This window comes from Peromyscus maniculatus, chromosome 3 (assembly GCF_049852395.1).
Source record: "Peromyscus maniculatus bairdii isolate BWxNUB_F1_BW_parent chromosome 3, HU_Pman_BW_mat_3.1, whole genome shotgun sequence".
NCBI classification, from domain to species: domain Eukaryota; kingdom Metazoa; phylum Chordata; class Mammalia; order Rodentia; family Cricetidae; genus Peromyscus; species Peromyscus maniculatus.
Genome location: NC_134854.1, coordinates 86,583,668 through 86,601,392, shown reverse-complemented (window position 1 = coordinate 86,601,392; position 17,725 = coordinate 86,583,668). Strand labels below are relative to the sequence as shown.

The 17,725-nt window shown below is 38.2% G+C and overlaps 1 protein-coding gene across 3 annotated transcripts in view; it reads right to left on the bottom strand.

The window, feature by feature from the left end:
- Positions 1-17,725, bottom strand: part of Smarcad1 (SNF2 related chromatin remodeling ATPase with DExD box 1) — a 73,099-nt gene that overhangs the window by 38,071 nt on the left and 17,303 nt on the right. For all 3 annotated transcript variants that reach the window (XM_042273422.2, XM_076566879.1, XM_076566878.1), the window contains 4 exons: positions 13,971-14,145; positions 8,402-8,567; positions 7,211-7,277; positions 2,931-3,025 (listed from right to left, as the gene is read on the bottom strand). In XM_042273422.2, the coding sequence (XP_042129356.1) occupies positions 2,931-3,025; positions 7,211-7,277; positions 8,402-8,567; positions 13,971-14,145 (503 nt within the window). The remainder of the gene's footprint in view (positions 1-2,930; positions 3,026-7,210; positions 7,278-8,401; positions 8,568-13,970; positions 14,146-17,725) is intronic.

Below are 17,725 nucleotides of genomic sequence, written 5' to 3'. Positions count from 1 at the left end.
AGGAACTGGAATTAAAGGCAGTTGAGAGTCACCCAACATGGATGCTGGGAACCAAACTTGCTATAAACCACTGAACCACCTCTTGAGATGGGGTTTTGTGTAGCATAGGTTGGCCTTGGACTTGCTATACAGCCAGGATGATCTTAAACTCCTGATTATCCTGTCTCTACCTCCCAAATGCTATGGGAATAGAGGTTCTAGCTGCCACAATTCTGTTTGTTCCTGTTTTGTCTTAAAAACATTTCAAATGCCTATCAATGAAGAATAGAAAAGCAAACTATGGGGGGTGGGGTGACATACCTATCAAATAGAAAACTTAATTCCAGCACTAAGAAGGCTGAGGCATAAGGATTACCATGAGTTCAAGGTGAGCCCAGACTGACTACAGTGTCTTTCAAGACTTTCAAGAAATAAACAAACAAAAAAATATATGCTACAGCTTGGATAAACCTTCAAAGAGGATATAATGGTTGTATTATTATATTTATAAAATACCCAGAATATGTAAATCCAGAGGGGGAAAAGGCAGACTGATGATTGCTATGGACCAGGAAAATGAAGAAAACAAGGAGACCCTCATTTTGTGTTCAGCCTGCCATCATGGAATGATGAAACATTTGGAACTAGACAAGCATGGTCACAATGCCCACCACTGGGAATGTCCTAAATGTACTAAACTGCTCATGCTAAAATGGCAATTTTATGCTATGTCAATTTCTCTTCAACAAAATATGGAGCTGGAGTGAATGCAAGCTTAACACGTGCAAGGCTTCAATCATAACTCCAAGACCAAATAACAGCCATGAAAGCACCTCCAAAACCAGGTATCTAGAAAACAGTTTTTCGAATGAAATATATGATAGCACAAATGAAACAGTCAGCATTCAGGGGCTGCTGTGCCTATCATTTTTTATTCCTTTAGGATTCCATTCTTCTCTCACCTATAGTCACCGTTTGTCTCGAAAAACCAAAAAAGAAATAAAAAAGAAAAGTACCCCAAGGTTCAATGGTTACACTGGTGCACAGAAGCCGTACGTGGCGTCTGAACCCAAATCTGTCTCAGTGGGACTAGAAGTTATGATTTAATCCTAGGGTTCCAGCACCAGAATACATAGCTACAACACAAATTTACCAATGGCAGAAATCACACATTAGGCCATGCAGACCAAAGTATGGACCACTGTGAGGAAATACCAAATTAAAGTGCCAAGAATTGCCCTTCTCACTCAAACCATGATCACAATCACATTCCTGAGGGAACTGCAGAAAACAAAATGATCATCTCAGCCCAATACACTTCCTTGGCTCACCACAAAAGTGGATGGGTTTTGGAGAATTTGTTCAGAGCAACATAAATAAATCAGATGATGATTCCAATTGCAGCTACTATTCCAAATTTGAGGTTGTAACTGAAACTTGTCTTAGCCTCCCAAGTACTGGAATTACAGACATTTTCTATACACAGCATTTTTTTTTTTTAAAACTACACAGTGGTCCCATACTTCATGACTCACAGGACTTATGTATACTTTCTGCTGCTGGTAAGTGTGTGCTCTAGCTATGTATTTTGATGGTATGAGGACTTGAACTCAGGGCCATGAGCAGGGTAACAAACATTCTACAACTGAGCTATGGTCTCAGTTTCATTTATTATGCCTTGTCATTACTGACATTTTTCTCTTGCAATGCCTTTTATTTATTTTTAGATGGAGTCTCACATAGTCCAAGTTAGTATTGGACTCAATATGTAAATGAGGATGACCTTGAACTTCAGTCATCCTGCCTCTACCTTCTGAGTACTGGGATTACAGGCCTACGTCTCCACATCTAGTTTTATGTAGCCATGGGGATCAAACTCAAGTGTTTCATGCTGATGGGCAAGCACTCTAACAACTCTACAACCCCAACTGCAACAGTCTTCTTTGGGGCTATTTTATAGCAGATGTTTACCACTGGATGGTTCTAATAATTACGCAAATGCTTTACAAGCCATGCTTTTAGGTTTCTACTGTCTTTATTTAATCCGTTGGCCTACTGAGGATAGGACTGAGTTTAGATTCTTAGGGTTGCCCAGATCCATGCTCTAACCCTAACAACACGCATAACAGTTCTTCAACTAGTATTTACAGCACTATGTGTAGTAGTTTATGACCACATAAAGGAAACAAACAACTTTAAACACAGTTTAAGAACATTGGCTTGATTATTAGAACCATCTAGTAGCATGGCAAAAAGAACGACTATGACACAGAATCTGCAAAAGACTGACAGCCGAGCAGTGGTGGCGCATGCCTCTAATCCCAGCACACAGGAGGCAGAAGCAGGTGGATCTCTATGAGATTAAGGGCAGCCTGGGTTAAAGAGCGAGTTCCAGGACAGCCAGGGCTACACAGAGAAAAACCCTGTCTTGAAAAAACAAACAAACAAACAAACCAAAACAAACAAACAAACAAACAAAAAACCAAAAAGACTGATTTACTTAGGTAGACTTTCAGGTCTGATACCCACACACTCAGCCTAGTCCTTTTTTTAAAAAAAAAGAAATTAATTAATTTATTTATTTATGTATTTATTTATGTATTTATTTATTTTTGAGCTGAGGACCGAACCCAGGGCCTTGCGCTTGCTAGGCAAGCGCTCTACCACTGAGCTAAATCTCCAACCCTATTTATTTATTTTTATTTGATGTGAATGGTGAGTTTTTCCACCTGCATGTAAGCATCACGTGCATGCAGTTACAGTGCCTATGAAGGCCAGAAGAGGGCGTTGGGCTCCCTGAAACTGGAGTTTCAGAGGGCTGGGAACCCCCTGTTTAGAACTGAATCCAGGTCCTCTGGCAAAGCAGCTTGTGTTCCTAACTACTAAGCCACCTCACTAGTCCTACACTCAACATACTCTAATTCTCATACAACAATTCAAATGCAACTTACACGATCCACTCGAGGCTTTTTTAAAGACTGATCATCCTCCTCCTCCTCGTATGCCTCAGAAGAAGAAGATAATTTTCTTTTTCTGGGTCCACCACCTTTTAAAAGAGCAACACACTCAGATTTTAAACAGAAATAACAAAAATCAATTCAAACAAAAAAGTATTATATCAATATAGCTGTCTTGACAGAGGGACTATGATTCTTCTACAGTTACATGAGTAGATTAAAGGAAAAGTAAAGACTCTCTGCAATCTTTTTAAAGGGAAGTCATTGCTACACTTCATTTATAAAACATTACATTACTGGTGTTAAAAAAATTCTTTCTTTTGTCCAACAAGTAATTCTACAAAATAATATTGACTATGGGTTCTAGAAGTGAAAATGGTTGCTTAAGCTATCAGTGATACCAGTAAATACGCACCTACTGCATATTAGGCTATTGCAAGGCCTTGTATAAACTATTTTTCACTTACTTTCCATAACAAACCTACAAAAGGGTCATATTTTTATTTCACAAATCAAAAGAAATGAAGACACATGTTTTTAACCTGCAGTCAAATACACTTACTCAAAGCGAGTATATACACAGCAGCTTTAGAGTTCTAAGTTGAAAACTTCTCAATATGTTGGCTCCAACAGAAAACTGATTCCTGGTGTGTTTTTTTTTATTTGTTTGCTTTTGTTTTTTGTTTTGTTTTTTTTTTCTTTTTTTTTTTCGAGAAAGGGTTTCTCTGTGTAACTTTGCGCCTTTCCTGGAACTTGCTTTGGAGACCAGGCTGGCCTCGAACTCACAGAGATCCGCCTACCTCTGCCTCCCGAGTGCTGGGTGATTCCTGGTTTTTATAGACTAACAATCAGGTTAGTATGAATACTTAATGCGTCCTCCTGGTTCATTTCATAATATATCCCCTTCTGCACATACAACTGATTTTCAGCATCTCCTTTTAAAAGGAAAAAGTAAATCCACCTCATCATCACACATAGTTGGTGGACTTATGTAAGTACTGCCAGTAATATTTTACTCATAAAAAAGCTTCAAGCTGAGAGGTGGTGGCACATGCCTTTAATCCAAGCACTGAGAGGCAGAGCCAGGTGGATCTCTGTGGGCTTAAGGCCAGCCTGCTCTACAGAGTAAGTTCCAGGACAGGTACCAAAACTACACAGAGAAACCCTGTCTCAAAAAAAAAAAAAGAAACCAAAAAAATAAAGCTTCAATATAGACAGTTTCTGTTATGTAATATACATATGCTTAATTTTTACCTAAATAGAGACATAACTCGAGTCTTCTCTTTGATAACATCAATAAAATCTTATTTTTTAGTCTCATAAAGTTGAAAGTAGAGATATAAACATACTTTTAAATTCAGTATATCGAGGTTAGAGAGATCCTTCAGTGGTTAAGATCACTGCTACTCTTTCAGAGGGCCTGGCTTCAACTCCCATCACCCACAAGACTGCTCACAGCACCTTTAACTCCAGTTCCAGGGGATCCAGTGCCCTCTTCTGGCTCCTGGATACCAGGTACACAAGTGGTACATAGACACACATGCAAGCAAAACACTCATACATAAAAACTAAATCAAACTTTAAAAAAAATTACAAACAAACCTCACTCAGTATGCACAACTGAAAAATTTTAAGCTTAAAAAACACCTCCTTGTTTATTACCCAAGGGTGATACTATCTATAGGCTGTTCAAAGTTATGATTGGTATAACTATCTAAGATTACTCACAGGTATTTGAAAAGCCTTTTGTTAGAAAAACATCTCAAAACATCCAAAATAACGCTGTGTCTTAAACAGGTGGTATACTGAAGATCAGCTCATCTTTAGCTTAGATAAGCTGTCATTCTACACAGCACCTCAAAGTGCATTCTACTAAAAATGAAGATGTCTAATATGACTGCCTTGTTAATCCCAAGAATTAGAAAAGAACGTTAGTTGAAGAACAAGAAAGTCCTAATTTCTTGTTTCCGTGTAATTTGCCACTTAGCACTTAAGTGACATATAAGAAGCAGGCAGGGCTGGAGAGATGGCTCAGAGGTTAAGAACACTGGCTACTCTTCCAAAGGGCCTGAGTTCAATTCCCAGCACCCACATGGTGGCTCACAACCACCTATATATAATGATATCTGGCGCCCTCTTCTAGCCTGCAGGCATACATGCAGGCAGAACACTGTATTACATAATAAATAAATAAATCTTAAAAAAAAAAAAAAGAAGAAGCAGGCAAAGATAGAAGAAATAAACCCAGATGGTTAAGGTTCACTTCACCAGGCAGGGGTGGTTATCTGGTTTTTTTTTTTTTCTTTATAAATCTGAAGTACCTAAAATAGCAGGTGCTACCTATTAGTTGAATAGTAATGATAATAATACTTGTTAAATTAATACATCAATTGAGATGTTATTTAAGACAAAAAGAAAAAGATGTGTTTACAACTGGTTATTCTACTTTTCAGTAGAAAGATTAAAGAACAATCTAAAAGCAAATAAGAAAATGTCTGAAATTTCCAAAGTCATCATGCAACTGATGTATTAACTGAGCCCATGCATTTTGGGAACTTCTGAAATAATGAAGACAGTCAACCTGCTCCTGTAGCGTTTCTCTATCTAGATGGCACTAAGAGCTGTAACATGGACCAGTCATCACAATGACGGAGCATCTGCTTCATCACTTCTTCACAACCAATGAGTTTGACACTAGTATTTATACCGTTCATGCAAAGGAGTACAAGACTCAGAAGAGTTGGGCAGGACTGCCCCAGGCCACCTAAGAAGGGGTTACAAAAATATCCTCAATATTCTATGCAGATGGCACGCACATAATACTGTTCCCTTGTCAAAACTGGAGGAAATGAAAGGTATGTAAGTTTTTAATGGGGAGGAAATGGCATCATACTTAGAATCCTCTCCAGCCAATCCAGTGAGGGGATAGAAAATGAGGTAGACAACCTGCTGAAAGTGATGACAGGGTCCATGGGAACATACTATGTTTTCTTCGGGGCCTTTTTGGTTATGTATTTTGAGTTTAAAATTTTTTTAATTTTTTGCCAGGCAGTGGTGGCGCACGCCTTTAATCCCAGCACTCGGGAGGCAGAGCCAGGCAGATCTTTGTGAGTTCGAGGCCAGCCTGGGCTACCGAGTGAGTTCCAGGAAAGGCACAAAGCTACAGAGAGACCCTGTCTCGAAAAACCAAAAAAAAATTTTTTTTAATTTTTTAATAGAAAAATCCACTCAGGAAAATAAGCATTCATTGTTAAAATCATAAACTTGTATAAATTTTAGTAAAAGTAATATAGAAGTGCATATAAATGTGCATACATTTTGATTAAGCAACACGGTGAGAAGTTTAGCCTAGAGGAATAACCTAGGATTTATGTAAGAGATTTACTTTATTAGTATAATAAGTAATGGATATAATGCCTACAGGAAATCCTATAAGGAATCACAAAGTAGTACCATAAAGTCCTTTTTAAAATTAGAAAAACCCAGATGAACCGAGATGCTATTTGTGATAAAGAAAATCATGTTATATAAATATAAGCTAATAGTTTTACGCTTTGTAATCTAATGTGTTTTGTGTGGGGTGGGGAAGATACACCTGTAATTTTAGCACTTTGGAAGCTGAGGCAGAAGACTGAAAGTTCAAAGCTAACCTAGGGAACAAAGTAAAGTCTTATCTCAAAACACAATCACTCACAAAAGTGAAAGTTAACAGTGGTTAATAGAGTATAAGAGTTTACTTTTATCAATTTATATGCTTTTTTAATAAGTTTACAGGTCCTCTGTAGATAGATACATAGCCATATACACAGAAAGATAAACGATAGGTATGTATAAATTAAAGGAAAATCAAAACTGCTAAACAACTGAAGATGTTTTCTGTGGTAAGCTCCTTCAAATCCATTTGGTTTTCTATCAGAAGCCTGAAACAGCAAAAATATTTACACAATGAAAGAATGCTGATTACCAGTTAGTTTTTCACAAGACATTATGATCTTACTGACTCAAGTTTATAGACCTATAAACAAAATCACCATGCAATCAGAAAAGAGAGTTGAGTAAACATGATTTTCAAAATTCGAAATAATAGAATTGAATCTGCAGAAAACAAGCAAAATTACCAAACAGCTGTGTGATATCCATCACTTTACCTAACCTTCCTAAGCTGGTTTCTTCTACCAGAAACTAAAGCTACTGATACCTCACAAAGTTGGTGGTAAATGGTAAGCAAGCATTAAGAGATGGTATCTGTGATAACAAGGCTAAAGAAAGCATACCTGCATCACCAAACATCAGCAAGGCAGCAGCAATGGCTCCATCCATAGTGCTTGTTGATTCAATCAACTAACAAGGAGAAAAGACAGATGTTTACAAATGAACCCCTAAAAGAACTATTTCACAAAGATCTCAGTATCAAACAAACAGAACAAATATAGGAAACATCATCTAGGCAGGGGCATTGATCAGTGTCTAAGCCCTGTAGTAAATTTTCATTTTGAGGGCTTATACTTATTACTGAAAATTCAAACATAAGAGATCTTTAAAAAAAAAAAAAGGCACAAATCCACTCCTATCTATTTACTTTTCATTATCATGTAACCCATAAGGGGTATAGCGTCACAGAGACTCTGTACCCACCAGCCTCTAGGGGAAGGTTGCTTAGGAATATGGCATGAACTGTGCCACGGTTTACCTCCAGGAGTCACCATGTTGTTTTTTGCTTTACACACATAAGCACATCTCTTGCCTAAGTAGAATTCAGTTTCATCTCCAGCACAACCACCTTCCATTTTGAGAAGAGCTGTTTGTTCTCTTTGGTTCTGAGTGAGGACCAGCAAACTGGCCTTGCAGCACCGCCTTCCAGACTATTTGCCTTTTAGAGGTCTGTTCTCAGCAGGCCTCACAAGGTGCCAAGATAAATGTCTATGTGTTATAAATACAGTATCGAATTCAGGAGACGTTTTATTTATTTATTTTTTTAAATCATTACAGCAGCAAATAACTGCCATAAAAGGTATAAACCTGAGTAAACTAAATAGATGAGTGAGCACAGGCACACCATTTGCCATACAAACTGCATGACCTGAGTTGGTTCCACAGATCAAGGAGAGAACTGACTCAAACAACTTGTGCTCTGACCTGTACAGGTATGCAGTGGTGTGTGTGTATGCATGTACATGTGTGTATGTCACATGCACCATACACAGCGGTTAAGAGCAGCGGTTGAGAGCAGCTGCTACTTTTGCAGAGTACTCAGGTTCAATTCCCAGCACTCACATGACAGCTCACAATGGTCTGTGAATCCAGATCAGGGGGATCTGGCACCCTCTTCTGGTCTCCACTAGTACCAGGCATGTAAGCAGTGTACATGCACACATGCAAGCGAGCATGCATACACATAAATTGGAAAAAAAGTCTTTAAAAAATAACTAAAATGATGTACGAATTTTTAAAAAGGTATAAATAACCTTTAGGAGATCATTGTCACTTCTTTGTGGAAAAAGTTCCTTCAACGTCTGAAGCTTAGCATCTTTAAGATCTTCCAATTCTGAAAGGTCTTCCAGTTCTGAAATGTCATTTCTTTGTGTAACAGAAGGAAGGTCATGGGACTCTTCATCTTCAGATGGCTCTGAACTACAAATATTATCACACAGGAAAACACTCTTAATGTATCCCACTAATGCTATCATGCTATCTATATGCAAACACATGACATAAAGAACATTTATAAGAATATTAAATGTAACCAATATTTGTCAAAGGAAAATAACTTTTATCATCTTAACATTGTCAGGTATACAATCTATATTACAAGAACACATTGAAAAAGTTCTCAGAAAGAAAACTCCCTGTCTCTCACTGATATATCTATACACATTTACCAATTTCCCACCTTCTCCTTCCTAAACTTCTGTTCATCATGCTGGATGATGCTAAGTATGTGCTCCTGGGGCAGTATGAAACCTACATTCACGCAAAGATAGAAAATTTTTCTGTAAATAGCTAGGTTAACAGGATTGTAGTGATAAAATCAAAGAGGTACTACTGGCTATCAGGAACAAAACATCTCAGCAAACAAAGGATTTATTACACAAGGGGGTTTATTCTATATATAACAACCAGTTTTAGTCCTGTTCCACTCTGTTATGCTCTGACATCTAGAGCAAACTTACCTCACTTAGCCCCAAGCGAATCTCATTGTCCACTATTGGTTTTCTAAGACTAGAACACACACATGCACTCTCTCTGTGTCTCTCCTTCACCTTTACTTTTTATTTTTCTCCCCTTTTCTTTTCAGATAGAGTATGATGGTATTAATTATCAACTTGACAAAATCTAGAATCACCTGATAGATGGGCCTCTGGGGATATCTGTGAAGGATTATCTTGGTCATGTTAACTAATATGAGAAGACCCACGTTAATAACAGGCTGGAATATTTCCTGTGCAAGGGATCCTAGACTGTGTAATAAGAAAGCAAGCTGAGCACAAGAAAGCACAAATTCCTATTCAGAATATTTTATCACAGCAACAGGAAAAGAAAGGAAGACACAAGGTCTCATCTAGCCTAAGCTGGCCTTAAATTTGCTGTGTAACTAAAGATGGCCTCGAATTCCTGAGTCTTGTGCCCCGCAACTCCCAAGTCCTGAGATTACAGATTTGTACCACCACATGCTGTGGATTCCCCTTCTCTTACTTCCCCAGTCTGAGAACCTAAGTCATTGTGTTTGAAGGACAATGTCATAACCCTCTAACTCACACAACAGCAAAGAAAGAACATGGGTCAATAAATTTTAAAATACCACCCACTCCCTACTAAAATGAACAATAGCCATGGTTCATTCTAAGTTCAGGCCTGAAGTAGGGAAAAGTCCAAGTTGAAACTCTTGTGCCAGAAGGAAATGACACCCAAAATAATAATCTTACCAGATACAGCAGCTAATTTGAAAGGGTCATCATCTAACTAAACAATTATGCTCATCAAGATGAGTAATGATTATAAGCCATTGAATAAATAAGCATCTAAGATTCTATATTGACATTTGGTATACTCTATATAAATGAATAAATTAGAAGGGTGAAATTTCTATCTAGTAGAAAACTAATGAAAAGTTTAAGTTCTAGAATAAAAGTCAAAATACCCCATTTTATAATTAGCATTGCCAATGGAGGCAAGAATTATAGAATAAAAATGGAAATGGAGGCTGGAGAGATGGCTCAGTGGTTAAGAGCACCGCCTGCTCTTCTAGAGGACCTGGGTTCAATTCCCAACACCCACATGACAGCTCACAACTGTCTGTAACTCCAGTTCCAGGGGACCTGACACCCATGGCAAAACACCAATGCACATAAAATAAAAAAGTTTTAAAAAAAAAAATTGGAAAAAAAAAAAAAAGGATGACCAGACAGAAAGTATAGGTAGGACAAAAAGAGAGAATTGGGGAAGCAGGAAGACACTACAGCCACAGCCAGGACAAGCAACACATAAAGATGCCGGTAAGCAGCCGGGCGGTGGTGGCGCACGCCTTTAATCCCAGCACGCGGGAGGCAGAGGCAGGCGGATCTCTGTGAGTTCGAGGCCAGCCTGGTCTACCAAGTGAGTTCCAGGAGAGGCGCAAAGCTACACAAGAGAAACCCTGTCTCGAAAAACCAAAAAAAAAAAAAAAAAAAAAAGATGCCGGTAAGCCACAAGCCACGTGGCAAAGTATAGATTTATAGAAATGGGTTAATTTAAGATATAAGAACAGTTAGCAAGAAGCCTGCCACAGCCATACAGTTTATAAGTAATATAAGCGTCTGAGTGATTATTTTATACGTGGATTGTGGGACTGAGGGGCTTGGTGGAACCTGGAGAGAAGCCCTCCTGCAACAAACAAATGGGTGTTACCCTATCTTGAAGACTCTCTCCAAAGACTGTTTAACCATTACAAAGGAAAAAAAGGGGGCGGTGGTGGCGCACGCCTTTAATCCCAGCACTTGGGAGGCAGAGGCAGGCGGATCTCTGTGAGTTCAAGGCCAGCCTGGTCTACAAAGCGAGTTCCAGGACAACTAGGACTGTTATACAGAGAAACCCTGTCTCAAAAAAAAAAAAAAGGAAAAAATGATAACTCCTTAGGAAAATTCAGCTCAGGCCAGAAAAAAACAAGAGCAAAGACTGGGGCAAATGGATACCATTCACTTCCTACAACATGATGAGGGCACAAGATCATTTCTGTGGTATTCCTCCCAGTAGATTTACATTTAATGATAAAGAGCAGGAAAATTCAAATTTAGAGACATTCTAAGAAAAGCTGACCTGTCACCTTTAAAAGTAGTTATAATGAAAAAACATGCTGAGAAACAGTTCATAGCAAATTAAAGAAATATGACAAGCATAAGGATAAGGCAGAATTGCTAGGTGTTGGGGGCCAGCCTGGGATACAAAGTAAGTCCCAGGCTAGCATGAGCCACAACAGAGCGAGACCCTGTCTCAAAATATTAACAACAATAATAAATCAATCCACTGTATGATTCTGGGGTTAAAATGAATATAAAATCCTACTCAATTCATGGTCCAAGAGATGACTGCTAGCACTCCCAACTGCTTAACATGTCAGTACAACATAAGTAACTTACGTTTGATTTAAGAAAGAAAGAAAGAAAGAAAAAAACTATGTTATTAAGTAAATGCTTAGTTGGGCTGATTTTTTCCCAAAGATTTTCTTGCTGAAAATCTTTCTTGTTTACAAATCAGCATTTTGAATAGTTATACCATACTGTGTTTACTATGTATTAAATTGCTTGTTAAAGGATAAAGGAAATATGAAATCATCAGTGACTCTTCTTACAGAGAAGTTGGATATATTGTTTTTGCAACTTTTCCATAAACTTAAAGCTTTTCTAAAATAAAAAGTGGGGACTAGGTAAACCAATGCATTCATTTTTGTCAGGACTAAACATTAAGCTGCTTTGCGGTTTTCTATTTCAGAATAAGATGTTACTATGGCTTTGTCAGTTTAAGGTAAGACCTCATCTAACTGTCAGCAGGAAATTAATCTGACTTTTTGTTCCCTCTTGAAACACTTTCTTTGCTAGGATTCTAGAGGATCACATAACCTTTTTTTCCCCTAAGATTTATTTTTATGTGTACTGAGTATTTTGCCTACACGTATGAACATGCACTACATGCTTGACCAGTGCCCATGGAGAGCAGAAAAGGACCTCAGATCCCTTGGAATTTGAGTTGGAGCCGCCACATAGGTGCTGGGAATAGAACCTGGGTCCTCTCTGTAAGAGCAGTCAGTGCTCTTAACCACTGAACCCTCTCTCCAACCCTGAGATCACATAACTGGTTGGCTGTAAGCTCACTGATCCTTTTTTTGTTTGTTTGTTTGTTTGTTTGTTTGTTTTTCTTGTTTTTCAGGCCAGGGTTTCTATATATAACAGCATAATGGCCCTGGCTGTTCTGGAATTCACTCTGTAGACCAGGCTGGCCTTGAACACATAGAGATCCACTTGCCTCTGCCTCCTGAGTGCTGGGATTAAAGGTGTGAGCCACTACTGCTCGGCTCTGATTGATCCTTCTAAAGAGCCTTCTCTATGTATCATTTCACCTCCCTATTAACCAGAGCCCCTCTGGCTTAAGTATTTTGATCTAGAGGCCCTGTCTTCTTCAGTTATACTTGTATCCTTTAATGACCTCATATGACAATGTGGTTTTAACAGTCCGGTCACTCAGAAGTCAGGGATAGGAGGTCATGAGTTGAAGGCAACCAGAGCTACATGGACAAAACAAGAGCTTGGAATTTGACAGAACACTTGCCTAACATGAGCATGGTCCTGAGTTTGATCCCCAACACCAAATAAAAAGAGACAAAGATGCAATAGGTAGGTAAGTAGGTAGGCAGAGTAATAATACTCTAGACCCTAGAATTTGGATACCAACCTAGACTTCTCAGATGTTGAATATCCTCACTAACATCTCTACAGATGTTCAAGAGTTTTCTTGACACTATACATCTAAGACTTAATTGCTGACTTTCATTCCCGATCATAACAAAGTCTTTTTTCTTGGTAAAGGGTAATTTCATCCTGTCACTTGCTCAGCCAAAAGTGATGGGGTGACTCCTTTCTCTCCAACCCACGAGAAATCAATGATCAAATTCTTTTTGTTCTACTTTCAAAGAATGTCTAGAATTTAACCACTTTTCACTTGCACAATTACTGAATACATTTGAATCTCAAGTATTTTTTACTGAAAAGTAACAATAACATCTATGGTTCATCCATGTCCCCAGAATTACCAAAATCTTTTTTAAACATCCAAGATCACTGTACCTCTGCTCAATATTCTCTGTAGATTTTTCATCTCATCTATAATGAAAAATCAAGCCAGGATTGGTGGTATATGGCTATACTCCTATAACCCAGGAGGCTGAAATAGGAAGAGCTCTGCAAGTTAGAAACTAGCCTCTACTATACAAACCAACCTAGACACAGTATGAGACCATGTCAAAACAAAACACAAACAAAAGCAATAGAAGCCAAAAGACTATGTTCCTAACATAAAAAAAGCTACCTCTACCATATCCTTTACATTGAAATCTTCACCTCATAACTTGCCTCCAGCTTTCCTTACAAACACTACGCAATTACCACCTCAGGGCCACTAAACATGTCATTCCCTCGGGTGTTTGCTCACCACCATATTCTCAATGAGCTTTTCCATCTGTTCTTAAAAAACCCATATTAGCCAGGCAGTGGTGGCGCACGCCTTTAACCCCAGCACTCGGGAGGCAGAGGCAGGTGGATCTCTGTGAGTTCGAGGCCAGCCTGGGCTACAGAGTGAGTTCCAGGGCAGGCTCCAAAGCTACACAAAGAAACCCTGTCTCGAAAAACCAAAAGAAAAAAAAATCATTTTCTAGAAAACAGAAGACAGAAAAAACAATAAAGATGCACACAAATAAAGACAAAAATAATTACACAAATATTTCAAATTACTTATCATTTCTGAAAACTCTTAACAGGTGCAAACATAGTTGACTGTTAAGTGGCTTACACTATAATGACTGTGTCTTTGTTGAATTTTTTCTCTTGAACTGTACTGGAACAATTTGGAGAAGCATCTTCACTATCAGAAGACAAATCAATATACTGTATTCCTCTTTGACTTTGGAAACATGATAAGCTTCCTTTTCTTTCATTGTCTGGAGGTTCTGGAACACTAGAATCTTCTGCAAAAGAAAAAAGAAGACATTCTGAGCAATTCCTAGGGAAACTTTTATTAATTACATTCATGTGCTATTATAAAATTCACCAATTCTATACATTGCTTCTGTTTTAAAACCAAAAAAAGTTTTCCACTGATGAAGAACAGGACAAGAAAAACTATGGCAATATGAAAAGATATGAAAAAAAACCCGAAGATTTTTTACAATACAACCAACATTTGCTTGAGGTCTTTCTCTCTTCCCAATTGTAAACCAATTGTAAACAAGAGATTTACAGTAAAAGCTTCAACTCCTTTGTGCAAATTTAGTGGCTTAGTTTTATCTTATCTGACTGTAATCCCACAGATACAGCCATCTGATAACCTCAATTATCAAAGAGGAATAAAGAGTGAAGGGAACGGTACCTCAGAAACCCAGAGACCAAGGGAACTCCCAAAACTTCCAAAATCTTACTTCTAACCCTAACCCATCATCATGTTCTGGGGTATTTAGTTTCTACCCAAACAATTCTCTTTTTTTTTTGTATATTTTTTTTGTATATTTTTTGTATATTTTATATATTATCTATTTATTTATTTTATCTATTTATTTATTTAAAAGTGTCGTTTAATAAACCTCAATCTGCTGTACCTAGGTTAATCCTGGAATTATTCTCTGCAGGAAGAAAAGAATGCAGCTTTACCTGAGTCAGGTACCAAAACATTACAGGAACTCCTCAGGATGCTAAGAGTGACAGCCTGGACCTGTGCCTCTGCCTCCACCACTGCTGACACTACTTTTCTTTAAGAAAAGGCCTTCCTAAACTCAAAATCTCCCTGCAACCACATGCTTTAGCTACCTAAGTGCTGGGATTACAAGGCATAAGCCAATATGCCTGTCTTTCCTATAACTTTATTAATATCATGTGTTAATCAGACATAATATAGCTTCATCACATTTTCACGCATACACATTTTCCACTATATCCACCAGCACCATCCCTCCCTTACCATTCCACTCCCACTGATCCCTTTCCTCTTTCCTGTCAGACACATTTCTATTGTCTTGTATGTTTTTGAGGACTGGTTTACAATACCTATAGGAGAATACCAGGAGGATCTGTTTACACCAAGCACAGGTACCTTATTAGAGGCTATTCCACAGAAGAAACTGTCATCCCTCTCCCAGCAACCTTTAACTGCATAATATGCTCTCAGAATAGTGAGGCTCTCTTGTCACCATTCAAAGAAAAAAAAGAATTACTAGTCAACTAGGGCTAGTATGAAATGACTGTGCCTCAAAGGTTAGCAAGAACTCCAAAGATTTCCCAAAACAGTTTTATGTTTCATTCATATTCATTGTTTCTCCAGTTAAACATCGTGGTGATTCTGGCTTTGAGTGTTATTAATAAAGCTGATCTAAACATTCAAAAGAAAATCTTAGAGTTAGAAAGAAGGCTCAGCAGTTAAGAGCATATACTATTACTGCAGAAAAACAGTTTGATTTCCAGCATCCAAATCAGGTGGCTTACACCCTCCTTCCTATAACTCTGTTCCATGGGATCAGGTACTGCTGACCTTTGCCCTCATGTGCACAAACTCCCAGAGACACACATACATACACATAATTAAAAATAATTTTTAGGGGTTGGGGATTTAGCTCAGTGGTAGAATGCTTGCCTAGCAAGCAAAAGGCCCTGGGATTGGTCCTCAGCTCTGGAAGAAAAAAAAAAAAGAAAGAGAGAGAGAGAGAGAAAGGAAGAAGGAGAGAGAGAAAGAAAGTAAGAAAGAGGAAGAAAAAGAAAAGAGAGAGAAAGAAAAAAGAAAGAGAAAGAGAAAGAAAGAGAGAGAGAGAGAGAGAGAAAGAAAGAAAGAAAGAAAGAAAGAAAGAAAGAAAGAAAGAAAGAAAGAAAAACTTTTAAATCTCAAATAAAACAAACAAAAAAATAAAAATTATTAACTGCTACCCCTCACTACTGATAGACTCAGGAAGAGAGGTAACCACCATATAACCCCACTAGCCTCCAATGGGGAGTTCTAATCAAATGGTCACACAGATGGTCCTGGCTGAACTAAATGGGTGACAGAACATAACCAACAGTCAAGAGTCTGGGAAAAGGTTGGTAGGGATGAGTGCGTAGTAGTTGATAAGGCTGAGAGGTAGATAAGAAGGTGGGAGAGAGTAATCAGAATATATTATATACATGTATAAAACTGTCAAATAAAAAATGAATTTTTTAAAAATTTAAGTAATAGTAATTGGATTAACTACTTCCTAAGTCATTATCAAGCCCTCAACCATAATAAACAATAACCCTGTAGGACACACAGCAATTCACTATTTTGTAAATGAAACTAAAGTGAAGAATAAAAGACCATCTCCTGGTACGTGCTAAGAAAGGAACAGCTCCAACCCCCATCTGGAAGTCTAAATGAGCACAGTCTGAAACTCCAGAACCATGGTAACCATCGTTATACTCATTCCTTTATTCTCCATGCAGTGGTAGGGAGTGAACACAGTGCCTCATACAGGAAAACTGCCTCAGAGCCCTATCTTAGCCCCAGCAATCATAAGGCACATGAACAATATATGTAAATCAAGTTAGCCAAATACTTCATTCATCTGTGGAAAAAGTCATGCTTCAGTTGTACGAGATAAGAATGTTTTTCCAACCTTTGATTTCTTTGAGTAGTTCTTGATATTAAATCCAAACTTAACTGTTTCTTTCTCAGATTTATTACAGCATACATGTGGAGGTCAGTGGAAAACATGGGAGGCTTTTTCTCCTCCTATCATGCGGGTCCTGGTGAACCGAGGTCAGTCTTGACCTTAACCTTATGAGCTATGTCAATGGCTTAACAGGTGGTCTCATCTAAAAGGTCAGATGCTTTATGGAATGTGTAACTATCTGACAAGACCATTGCATTATGTTACGACATTAAAATCACTGGCTCATTCTGCATTTTAATGCCTCATTTAATCCATGTATTATTCTGTAACATATGGCTTGGTCATTTAGAAAATACCAGCTGATTAATGTACATCTTCCAAATGTGAACATGTTACAGGAATTCCTGCAAAGTTCTGCAGCTGGTTTTTGCTGTGGAATAATCCTTCAGTACACTGTGAATATGTATTACTCTCATTGGTTAATAAAGAAATTGACTGGCGTATAGCAAGGCAGGATAAAGCTAGGCAGGACAGTCAAACTTAGGATACCGGGATGAAGGGTGGAGTCAGACAGAGGTACCAGCCAGCCACTGAGAAAATAGGATGTGTAGAAAATGAGGTTACAAGCCAAGAGTCACGAGGCGAAACACAAATAAGAAATGTGGGTTAATTTAAGTGTAAGAGATAGCAAGTAACACACCTGAGCTATTATTGGCCAAGCATTTATATGTCATATTAAGCCTCTGAGTAGTTATTTGGGAACTGGAGGGCAGTAGCAAATTTCTGACTACATAGGGTGTTCCCACCCAGTGGGGCCATAATTTCCATGTAAAAATTGACCAAAGCTTAAAAAGGGATTCTAGACACACAAGAATGGAGTCAAGCATGGCTTCTTGGTAGCAGCATTTTTTTCAGTTGGGCTCTTTTTGCTGGC